The sequence below is a fragment of the Apteryx rowi genome, unplaced genomic scaffold (assembly GCF_003343035.1).
Source record: "Apteryx rowi isolate R43461 unplaced genomic scaffold, aptRow1 scaffold_41, whole genome shotgun sequence".
Classification (NCBI taxonomy): Eukaryota; Metazoa; Chordata; class Aves; order Apterygiformes; family Apterygidae; genus Apteryx; species Apteryx rowi.
The window spans coordinates 464,412-476,643 of NW_020450621.1; the positions used below are offsets into that span (position 1 = coordinate 464,412).

General features: G+C 36.2%; 2 protein-coding genes across 2 annotated transcripts in view; one reads left to right on the forward strand and one right to left on the reverse strand.

Moving 5' to 3' along the window:
- The window catches only part of TBCD (tubulin folding cofactor D), a 134,998-nt gene that overhangs the window by 30,267 nt on the left and 92,499 nt on the right, over nucleotides 1-12,232 (forward strand). The window contains exon 13 of the mRNA XM_026075690.1: nucleotides 279-373. Coding sequence (XP_025931475.1) covers nucleotides 279-373 — 95 coding nt within the window. The remainder of the gene's footprint in view (nucleotides 1-278; nucleotides 374-12,232) is intronic.
- Nucleotides 5,246-7,911, reverse strand: ZNF750 (zinc finger protein 750). Its single transcript, XM_026075691.1, has 2 exons — nucleotides 6,485-7,911; nucleotides 5,246-6,063 (listed from the first exon to the last, which is right to left on the reverse strand). Exons 1-2 carry the CDS (start codon nucleotides 7,909-7,911, stop codon nucleotides 5,343-5,345), a joined length of 2,148 nt encoding a protein of 715 aa, XP_025931476.1. The 3' UTR covers nucleotides 5,246-5,342.

Consider the following 12,232-nt stretch of genomic DNA (forward strand, 5'->3'; position numbering starts at 1 on the left):
TATTGCCCTCTTCTGTAATGAGTTTATGTTTATATTGATAATTTTTTGTTTGTTTGTTTGGGGGATTTTATTGGATCATTGCTTATTTGATCATTTTTATAGCAATATTAACGTTGCCCAAAATGGGAAAGAAAACATGTTCAACCAGTCATTCCTATATTTTAAAAGTGATAAACACATGCTGATTTGGATTATGTGTCTTTCAAAATGTTAGGAATTCACCATGAAAAATGAAATCCGCAAAGGGAAAGCTAAACTTGTCTTTGTTCTAAAATTAGTTTCCAGGAAACAGACAATGCATGGCATGGCGGATGCCTGGCTCTGGCTGAATTAGGCAGAAGAGGATTGTTACTCCCTTCCCGAATTTCAGATGGTGAGTTGTTGTTGCTGAATGTTAGTAAGTTTATGAATTAACGTTTTAGAATATTAGAGGTTTAATATGTGGCAACAGACTGGAATTTGCTGATGTGAAAGGGCTGAACAGTGACTGTAGTATTGAATTCTAGAGTAAAAAATATTCCTATGGGGATATTTAAGATACTTCTGTCAAAAGCATTGTCTTGGGTGTGCCTTTTTTATACTTAATAAATTTTGCTTTCCAAAATGAAATTAGTTTCTTGGGCTTTTCTTTTTTCCTCCGACTTCCCTTGTTTCTTTGTGCAGTTGTATAAAAGTTCTATATGTTGCTATATTGCATCAGCATCATTATTTACATAGAGTATATTAAATAACTGATGACTAACTTTCACTTTAAACCTGGTAGTTTATGCTGTTTGTTTCTGATTAAATTTTAGAGGCTAGTTTGAAGTACTTTATATAGTGAACTGTAAGATTTTCATAGGTTTGTGAAATATCAGGATGGAAGGAAATTAATAACAGGACAGAAGGGCTTGTTTCTTTGTGTGTTCTGTATGCATCAACCTATGTTGACGTATGGAGGTACTAATGTGCAAATAGTGGTTCTCTCTTGTGATTTTGGTCAACTTATTACAGAACTGAAATGACAGAAGCAGAATGTAATAGTACACATCCACTACTGGGCGCTTTCAAGGCAGAATCTTGGGCTATGTGGTTCTTTTGATATTGTCTGCTATTCTTGTGTTCTTGTATGAGCTGAGAGACTGAACACAAATTTTCAAAACTGGCATTTTGTATTAGTAAATTAGGTTGCTGCATCTTTTCTATTTTGAAGATCTGTTGACTTGTTCCAAAAGAACTGTAAAATATAATATCTAATGCAGCTTATTAGTCAGCATCCATGAAAAGGTCCAAATAGTATCTGTTTTGAATGTGATAATTTTTGCGCAGAAAGCTTTCAGTTGGTTTCCCTTTTCTAATTATTTTTGCCTCTCTATTGTAAAGATAAGATGGTTGGAAAACTTTAAGAGCAGGTAATCATTCAAAGGTAAGCCTTTATTTTAGTTTTAACAGAACTGAAACAGTAGACCTCTATCAAGGAAACAGAATAGCCTAATGTAATAGGTTCAACATTAAAAAAGTCTAAAGGGCTCATGCAAGTTTGGAATTTTGTAGGACTGCAAAAAGAGACGTGATTGAATCCTAGCTCTGCCAGTGATTTGATCTGTGCTTTGAAGCCGTATCTTCTTGTTTCTTAGGTTTAGTATTTGCATATGTAGACTGGGGRTTATAGTTGTATCCTTTACCTCCTCCTTTTTCTGCAGAGGTGCTGTAAAAATGTACTGTTGCCTGTGAATGTGATTTTAGTATACATAAGTATATATATGTATTTTTAATTTGTCAAATTGCTTAAGGATTAGCCTTCTGTGACGATGGTGCAAGAATATAAAGCTGAGATAGCGGAGGGAAGGAGGAAACAGGGTCATGGCAGCAAAGTGTTTCTGGGAAAGAAATAGGCGTAAAGGTATGAGGAAAAAAGTTCAGGTGAGTTGGAAGTTTCTTAATAAAACAGTGCTAAGGGTTCAAACTATCCTCGTGTGAAAGGATGGGTAAGAGACGTATTCAGAGACTATCTTGGCTAAACTGCAACTCCTTCTGTGACCTGAGAATCAAGAAGGAATTTTACAGAAGGCAGAAATTAATTAGATTATGAAGGATAAATAAAAGAGAAAAGTCTGTGTTTGTCGGGATAAAAACTGGAAAGACTTGGAAGAAGTGAAGAATATAGGTGGTAATAAGAAAATATGCTACACCTACATCTCAGTCAAACCTTTATTACTGGTCAGCAGATCTGGTCTGCAGAATAACCACAGCACACTTAAAATAGTGCCTTCTCCTTTTTTTTCCCTTTTGCTTTAGTGGACCTTATTTTCCATTAAAATTCATTTGAAAAAATAAGTATACTAAATACAGTATATTCTAGTTTAATTTACAAGTCTGCATTATTCAGTTTTGCTTTATGTAAGTTATGCAGTCCGCTGTTGTTGCAGAAATTCAAAGTTGATTATAGTAATTTGGAGAAAGACAAAGAAAGGGGTTCTGATACTTGGAAGAGAAGCTAACACAGTGACGTTAAGATGGACTGTGTTGTACTTTGTAAGACAGGCTTATGTTCAAATTGTCCTTACAAAATCATCTATGAAATTAGGACGATGCTAAGTACTGTTCCTAGTTGGGAGCAAGTGACTGCACAATTCAAGATATGGGGAGTGACTGTCTAAGCAGCAGTTAGGTAGGAAAGGATTTAAGAGTTCATGTGGGTCACCCACATCAATGAATCAATTTCATTTATCTCAGTAGGACACGATGGTGAAAAAGAAGGCATAAACAGAGTGTGGTAATCCTTCCATCCTACTTGATACTAAAATTATGACTCATGGTACTCCGTTTTAGTCAACAGACTGAAAGAACTAAGGTTTTGTGGTTGAAAGAAGAGAAAGCTGACAGTTTATTCTCTTCCCTTAGGGGAAAGCTTTTCCTTACGACAATTGTTTTCTGTTACCAGAACAAGACTACAGGTAATGGGTATAAGAGGCAGCAAGAGAGTAGTTAGATAGGTGTTACAGGACAGAATTTTTTATTCTAAAGAAAGTGAAGCTCTGGAGTAATTTGTTTATGGACATGGAGTTAGCTGCCTGTCAGGAATGACAGAAATGGAGCTATTTATAGGTATGGAAGGTGGCTTAAATAGTTGACTTTTAAGGTTCCCTTCTGCCCAGTTTTTAACAATTTTGAGGCATGTTGATGAGTTAGACTTCACCTTTGGAGCATATTATATGAACAGGATTTGTATAGAGAAAGTGAAAAATAAATTCTGTAATTGTATGGAAAACTACCAGTGCTCAAGTTTATTCTTTCTTGTTGACTTAAATTCAAATTAACAGGAAAAGAGATATATGGGATTTTTAAAATTATGGATAAGAGGAACTGTGAAACTTTCTGCTTCAGGAGATTAGTGAGACAAATAGCTTAATGTGGTTAAAAACAACAGCAACACTGGACTCTGTAATTTCATGTTCAGAAACTGTGAATTCAGTAACATTTGTCCTTAAGCTGAAAGCCTTAAAGTTGACCTAGATAGATAGATGTTCCTTTCATTTCAGACTGATGTACAACTTGATACCTCATACTTTCTTGCTGCCCTGCTGAAATATCTGTAATTGGAGATAAGTTACCAYGTTCCCTCTGTTCTATCTCAGATTGATATTTTTGTCTTCTGACAATCTATGAAAAGCTTTTCTCTGTGAAAGATTAAATTGAAGATCAATATTGTTACTCTTGTTTCCGAAACAACTCAGAAACTTAATCCCTGTAATTTACTGTTTAATGTTAAACTTCTCAGAATGGTGCCTGGGTGAGCTGTTGTTCCAAAAGACCATAGCACAAAAAATGAGACAATAAATTCCTGGGGAGTCTGCATTGTATTGAAGGAAGCTCTGCTTCCTCACACAGGTTCACAGCCACTAGTAATGTTAAGGCACTTGAGGATCTCTCTTATCTGAATAATGAATTAATGAGAAAGGTATACCCATAGTTTTAAGTGAATACTACTTACTCTGGGTTTGATTTACTTAGACTAATAGTGCACACTGTGCAAGTTTAAGCAAGACGTTTAGGCAACGTAACAGTTTTATTTTAGTTAAATATTTTATGAAATTTGCCTGGATAGGAGTCTTACGGCAGAGGGCATTCCTGAGGTTTCTCATATGGATCTCATGTACAGATGAATTAGTCTGCTTAATGAACTTCCTTCATTGAAGAAAGCTTCTTCTTTAGAGTTGATTGGTACGCCGTTCCAAATTCTACTTCTGAACTGAGAATTTAGCTAGCAATTTCTTTGCTATTTTCTTCTTCAAAATATGCATGACAGATAGGGTAGTGAATGTATTTGCGTTCATTAATGACTTTCCATATATTTTAAGTACAGGTCACAGATTTATTTGAAAAATTACAAGTTTATATACACAGTTGTAGAAGCAGAAAATAGTTTTAGGACATATATAGAAGTACACTGAAACTGATAATTAGTGATACATGCTTACAGGAATAAAACCTTCACCAGGAGAGTTTTCTTCAGCTGAAATAAATTATTATATAAATATCCTTTTAGGCTTGGAGTTTCAAGGCTGCCCAGTGTCTAGCTTCAGAGGATTAGGCACCTAAATCATTTAGATCTTGAAATTTTCARTATTGTTTTCATAGTGGTTCAGGTAAAGGTAAACATAAACTGGGTTTTTTAAATTGGTGCAGATTGACACGGCTAGTTCCACTTCAGTTTGGGAGGCTTACTTTGGTTTAAATTGAATCTTGTTCTTAGCCAACATAAGAAAAACTTGCTTTTACAAGGTTTTGTTCAGTTTATTTAAACTGGTGTCTGCCTCTGCATGGCAAAATTTGGTCTGTTTTGCATTATGGCATAATGGCAAAGTGCATTCATATGCAAAACAGTTTTTACAATAAATTCTAAATAGCTAGGTTTAATTTTAAGCTTATTTAAACTACTGCACAGTGAAATAAAAATAGTTTTTCAAGGAAAATAAACTATTAAATGAAATTAAGCCTGAAAAATACTATGACAGTATGTTATTGAACAACGTTGTTTCTAGAGCTTAAACATCGTGTAAGAAAAGAACGCATAAAAGTTATTTTACAATAATACAATTGCAAAAAACCTTAAAGATTCATCTCATGTACTTTGGTTTTAGTAATGAATGCAAAAATTCACTCATCAAAATCTGAGCTTATACAAGGGAAGTTCAATTACTTAAAAATATTAATATAAAATTATGAACATTTTCTATTTACATGGTAGTGGTTGAATATATCTTCTCATGGACCAAACCTAATAAGAGATGGAATGTGGAAATTTTCTGATGTAGTTGGTAACTAACTTTGTGACTGGAAACTCACTGGAAAGTGAACTATTATGACACTCTTGTTCTCTTTCTTAAAGTGAAGACTCTGCTACAGTCATTTGGCCTTACTCTTTTAGTGCCTTGCTGTGATTTTGTTGATTCTTTTTGATTTGTCCTTTTTTGTCCTTTTACTTTTTGATTGCTTTGAGTATCCTGAGTATCAGAAGAATTAAGAGTAGCTTCTGTACGTGAAGCATTACAGTCCTGAGGACTCTGCCCTTCGTTGCCCATTCTGGCTTTGCTAGGGCTGTATGCAGCTAGCTGGCAGAGAGCTACTGCTGCTGTTTGCTTCTGTTCATCACAACTGTCAATTATTCTCAAGTCTTGAGCTTCATTACGGTGAGCTGTGAAGGAAGATTTGTCACTGGCACTGTTAATAGGGTTCTTGGGGTTACATGTGTCTGCTGCAGCATTTTCATTTTCGGGTTTTGGAGAAGTAGCAGCACCATTTTCATGAGCTGGACTGTGGAATGCAGTTTTCAGGCTTCCTGTGTTACAGGAGTCTTTTACTGAGAGATTCAGTGGCATGTCTTGCAATTCTAGAAAGTTTTGGCTTTCTGCTTTGGAAGTGTTTTTATATGCATGTTCGTGAACAGGTCCTGTGTTTGTGTCAGGCTTCTTTGAAAGATTAAGGGGAGCTACCCCTATGTCGTCTTCGGTGTTGGACAGTGAACCCTCATTGTTATGGCATTCGTTTGGTACATAGGAATCTTCATCGGTGACATTAATGCTGAAAGAAATGGGGAGAAAACAGAATTTACTATCAGGTGCTCTTATAAATTGGGGCTGAGGAAATAGACAGAAGGAAATAAAAAATTCTGGCTAGAATTCTGATAATGTTGTTTCTCCCTCCCTCCCCCAAGTCCCTTTCACCATGCATATCACTCTGATACAGGTATTCTCCTGAAGTATGCAGATACATGCATAGTAATGATGTTAGAGATACCTGACACTCTTAAGGAGAATGAGTGGTCCACTATGGTGATTGAGTAGTACTGTATTTTAATAGACATATCATGTATAATAACTTTTCTCAATGCTGTAAATTTAAATATATTTTAGAGCCGTTACATGAAATGTACATATGTTATCTTTATGTTTCCTTAGTAAATCTGACAAGAATTTGTGAAGTAATTTTATTATTATTTTACCTGGTGGGTGAATCTGCTCTATCTTGCTGGGTCTGTGCACTTTGAAGTAGAGTTGGTTGATCAGTGCTTTTTCGCACAGGTCTGAAAGCTGTGAAATTTTCTTCTGGTTGATCATACTTGCCAAGCAATGTGGAAGATGACTTGTTAGAGAGGTCAAATAAACCTTCGCAAGCGTGGCTTGTCTGAGTGAAGTTGGTTGGGCTAGGTCTACCAGGGGAGCCTGTTGCCGCACTTCCTGCAAGAGGGCTCATTTTCGCGTTCTCTCTTTCGTTTTGGTCATCTTTGGAATGATTTTTGGCATGCAACAATGTCATTTCTTTTTCATAATCTGTTTGCTTTTTATGTGAGCTTAGAGGATATTGTTGGGATGGACTTAAAGAAGCAGGATACAGCAAGCTAGTTTCTTCCATTAGATGAGAACTTTGATCTCTGTTGATACCAGCTACGTGTGAAAATCTGTAAAATGGAGGATCTGTTGGCCTACAAAATCCATATGGTAGTGGAGGAGTAGAGTGATATTGTTGGAACAATCGATAGTGTTCATATGCTGATGTATTTATCGGTTTAGAAAGTGGCCCAGGGTGGGGAAGAAAGTGTCTTTGATCTTGCGTGCCATAGACAGAGAGAGCAGAGCTTTCACACTCTGAATTACCTGGAAGCAAATAAGGTGCATAGATAGCCAGCCTATGCTCATAAAAATGGGGTGAGTACTCTGGAATCATTGGTTGCATATAAGGTGAAATGGAACCAAAACCTTTTGTAGGAGCAACTTTATGTGGAAACTCTGGGAGAAAAGGAGAACCTGCTTTCCATGGGTGATTTGGTGCATGAAATGCAGATTTAGCGTGAAAAGGTGAACTTTTGTTAGGGAGGGATATAATTTCGGATACTTCATTTGCTTCTGGGCCTTTACCATCTCTGTGTTCTCCTACAGGAACAAAAGCTGAGGGCCTTACAATACTGTCCAAAAGGGGCTGCATGCTGATGGCACTTTCTGTTGTAGTACTGGCAGGAGTTAATTCCTTCTGAACCGCAGGTTTTTGTCCTTGAATTGATGCGTGTGTTGCCTGGTTTTGTAATTCAACATTTTCCTTGGCATCTTCTTTTGCARAAGGATATTGAGGCTTTGAATCAAGATTCGACAGTCCATTTGTGATAGATTTAGAAGAAGTTGGTTTGACTGTAGATTCTAGCTGATTGATCTGTTTGGGCTCCAAGGAACTGGTCTTTGGACACTTGATAATGCGATCCTGCTCTGATACTAAAGTAATTGAGTTTTTGCAGAGACCGTACTTCATATGGTTAAAAAGATGGGATTTCTCATTGCAAGTAAAGGGACACTGAAAGCACTTGTATTTAAATGGCTTTCCTGGCGGTCTTGGGATGTAATGAGGTTTCTTTGGCTTACGTTCTTTGAGGAGACTCATTTTTTTYCTGCTTTAAATGATTAAATATAATGATTCTTTATAAAAACTTTCTTGCGGTTAGCTTTCCTCAGTTTTAGCCTTTTGAAGTTTCCAGTTTTTCAGGTTTCTAGAATCCTTTTTCCCAGGTGAAAAGAGGACGCCAACTCCTGTGGTGTCTCAGGGGAGTAGGGGGTGCCGGAAAACAACACTTTTGCAACTGGTAGCACAGGAACTGTAACAAAAAGGTTAAAATTAGCTGTACTGGGTCACTGGAACTAAGTAAAAACTACTACAGTCTTTCAGCTGTATTCCCCCTCATGTTATATATGGTGAGTTTTTTTTTTTTTTTAAAGAACAGAAACGCTAGATGCCGGATTTGAGATAGACATGCATTTAACTTCATCAGCTTTCAGCGCCTAAATATATTCACGGAAGTGGCCTAATACTCAATAGTGCCAGTCACCTGCAAATAAGATGGGGCTTCAAGGAGTTTTCTTTGAAAACCGAGGGAACGACATTCAGAAGATGAAAGTAGAAATCTAGGTGGAGCTGTTGAGGGAGAAGTGGAGGTGGGTAAGATGAGAGGAGGCAGGTCCTGGCTGCAGCTGGATATGGGGCAAGCCTGTCCGGCCGGTTGGGGAAAGAGAGGAGGGAATTTCCTGCTTGGTGAAATGAGGGTGGAGTGGATTGGTTGCACTAGGGGAGCTGACTTGGCTCTTTCAGAGACTGACCAACCCCCTCTTTTAACCGGCATGGTATTTCCTAAGAGCCTAATCTCAATGGATACCTCAAAAGTGGCCAATCTCTCGAAGGATAAAACCACACCAATTTTCTTCCTCTTCCTAATTCAATTAAGAGAAATGAGTCCTGCAATATCTGACTAATACAGTCTTCTGCTTGATAAACACATTTAGCATTCTTCTGCTGTGCAGCACCTTGCACGCTGCATGTAGTTAGCACCTACACGCAAGTGTATTAATTCAGGTAAAAAGTGTTTGACAACAATTGATTTATAGGGGAATGATCTATCTGTCTTTCTTCAGAAAAACTGAGGTTGTGGATACTTTATACAGCCTAATGATTTGCTCAGTAGATAAGTCAGGAGGGCTTGTATCAGCTTGTTCCATTATGTTCGCTGATTCTGAAGGCGTGAGAAACTCTCAGAGTCAAGTTCTCATGATTTTATAGGATGTGTTATGGCAGAGATCTAAAAACTGATGATTTCATCATGAACTATAAGCATCATTATCAAAATGATGACTGTTGCAAAACCACGTACTGTATCTATTGTGTTACCCGAAACTACAGGAATACTAATTGTACGAGTGACTAGTATAGCTTGCTTTCTTTTTAAAATGCTTTTTACATAGAAGTTTGAATTGGGAGTATTAAAACATTAAGTTTATGAAAAGAATTGCTGGTAATTACATGCTGTGAGATTTTAGTTAAAGTAGAGATGTTTTGCATTTCTTAAATCAGAGATTTTTATTTAATAGAAAATGACACGCAACACATTATGAAAGCTGAAGGCAAAGCTACAGAATTGCTGCTTGTTTTATCAGGTACAGTAATTCTACCAAAATGTATTACATATTGTTTCTGATGTCATAGAAATACTAATTTTGTTAAAATAGTAATCGTGAAGACATCTTGAAAAATGCAAAGCTCCTCTATGAATAGAAAAGACTGTCAGGCTTTTTCTTAAAATTAATGAATGATTAAGCATGCAACAGCCTAAACAACTAGAAACATTGTGTAGAGGAGTAGCTTTGTATTTCTCACCTTTTAGCAAAGCTTTTTTTAAATTATTATTATTATTAGAGTTGGAAACTGATACTGTAACAGTGAAATAAAATAATTACTTAAAATATACAAAAGCATGTTAAATTCTTGTCATTGATAGTTAAAATTATGGTTCAGTAAATAAAAAATATTAAAAAATGATAGCCAGAATTCCTGTGAAAGAATAAGAATAATGTTTTTGCATAAAAAGAAATGAGGAAGAATATTTGAGGCGTAGGAGGGGACGTCCAGATAGATCCTTGTTTTTGCCTTAAGTAAGTTTGCTGCATTTATTTTGACTAATGATGTATAACTAACATGGACAGTTTGTAATGGACTTGGTCAAGTCAGTTTGTTCCTGTTGTTCTTTGTATCTTCTTGGAAGTACTTGTACTAATTATTCTTGAAAAAAGATATTGTTGTCAAAACTCCATTGCATTCTTAGTTTAGTCTTTTACGATAACAGTCTGAATTTGCATTCAGGTGCAGCACTTTTTATAATAAAGAGATGTTAATTAGATTTTCTTGTTCTGCTAGCTTTCCTTTGCTTAATAATGCAAATTCCTGTGTGTCCTGTCCCCCCCCCCGCCGACTTTGTACTTGGTATTTCACTTTGATTCAAGTTATTCCTGTTTCTCAATAAGATAAAATGCTTTGTTGCAGTTTTAATGTTAGAAATCTAGAGCATTGGCAGCTTCTTTGCAATGTGTATGACAGGAGAGAATTACAAGAGAGTGTGTGTGTGTGTTGTTGTTTTTTTTCTTTTCTTTTAATTTGTTTTGGTGGTGTGCTCAGCCTGTAGACAGCGATGCTCCCAGAAGCTGCTGTTCTTACTTGCTAGAAGGAGCCCGAGCGGCTTGTTTTGAAGGGTGTTTACCCCGTAGTAAACTTAGACTAGTGTCAGCCAGCCGAACGTTCTATTTCCCTCTTTTATTATTTAATCCCTTTTTTTTATGGCTTAAAAACGCCGATATAAAAATATTTTTCAACTCAGCCAAGAAGGATAATTTCCTTTCTCATCTCTAAGTAAAGTGCTGGAGTATCTGGCAGGGATGCATATTTCATAATTAAAGAAAATTAAAACTATTTGATTGCACATACAGCATAAACATTAATGGTTTAAAATAAGTGCAGTCTCTTAAAACTGTCTCTATAGAAAAGTCAGTTACCTATAGTTATACAATGTGTATTTTGTACTAAAGAAATTAAAATTTAATATTACAAAGAAAAAGTCAAAATAAGCATTGCTTTTTCTTTAAACTTGAATACAATAACTTGTGATATCTTTTTAAAAAGGGAAAAAAAATCTTCAGTAGCAGGACCATAATTTTCAGGTAATTAAAAAAAAAAAAAGCAAAACAAAACTGAAAATTATTTCCTGGATACCTGATTTTAGAAGTTCAGGTAGTTATATACTATTCTAAATTTGTCTTGCTAATTTTGAACTGGACTAGCTTGTTTATTTATATTTTTTACTGAAAACAGGTTGTTCAGATAATATTGGTTAAACTTGAGGTACTTGGTTGTGTATGTTTCTTGTCAATAGTATACCTCCTTATAGCTGTCTCGACTGCAGCCCATTCCAGCTTGAGATTCAGCTAGCTGCAGGTTTTCTTCATTCTGTTTTTAAAAGTACACGTTAATGCTAGCTCCTTGCTTTTATTATATGTTAAGTCCAGAAAATAAGAATATTGTTTAATGTTGTGTCTGTGTGTATATATATAAACAAAAGTGTGTGTGTGTGTATACACACACACACGCGTGCATGCACACACACACACATATATATATACACACATATACATATATATGCGTGTTGTTTCTTCGTTTTTAAGTAGTCTGAATTGTTTAAGGTGTCCAGTTGATCAAAGGGGAAATTTTAAAATGTCTTTTATTAAGAGCAGGAACAGTAATTATATTTCTTTTTAGGACACTGCTGCAGCAGCCTACGTAACAGTTTGTCATGCACACTTCATTATTATTGCAGGGTCCTTTTGGTGATGTTGATCTCTCCGACCAGGAGTACTCACTGGGGTGGAACATTTTGAAGGACATGCTATAATTAAAATATTGTGATGTGGCATTATTGCATAACTCAAGGACATGCCATTGTCACCTACCTAGTGTGTTGCAAGAACAAGATTTGTGAGTTTTATTCTAGCTGAGATTTTCCCGTGATTAACTACCACTCCCTTCTAAACTTCCAGTTCCTTTAAGCTGAAAGATAGATTTTTAACACAACTGTTTGCTAATTAGGAGGAAACCAGGGTGCGAGCGGTGGGTTGGCGAYGATGGCAAGGCAGCGTGCGTGTGTCGAAGGTGCAGAGCAAAGAGGAGAGTGCGTGCCGGGCCGTGAGCGCGGGTGCGGGTGAGAGGAAGTACAGCAACGCCGATTAAATGAGTTAGGCAGAGCGAGTAAGAAATGAAAATCCTTGTAAATATTAAGTTAAGAACTCCAAATCATATTATGTTTGGATTGACTAGAGGGAGGAAAAAAAAAAACAATCCAATTTTCTATACTGTTTTCCCAGAAGTTGGAAAACTAATAAATCAAAACTGC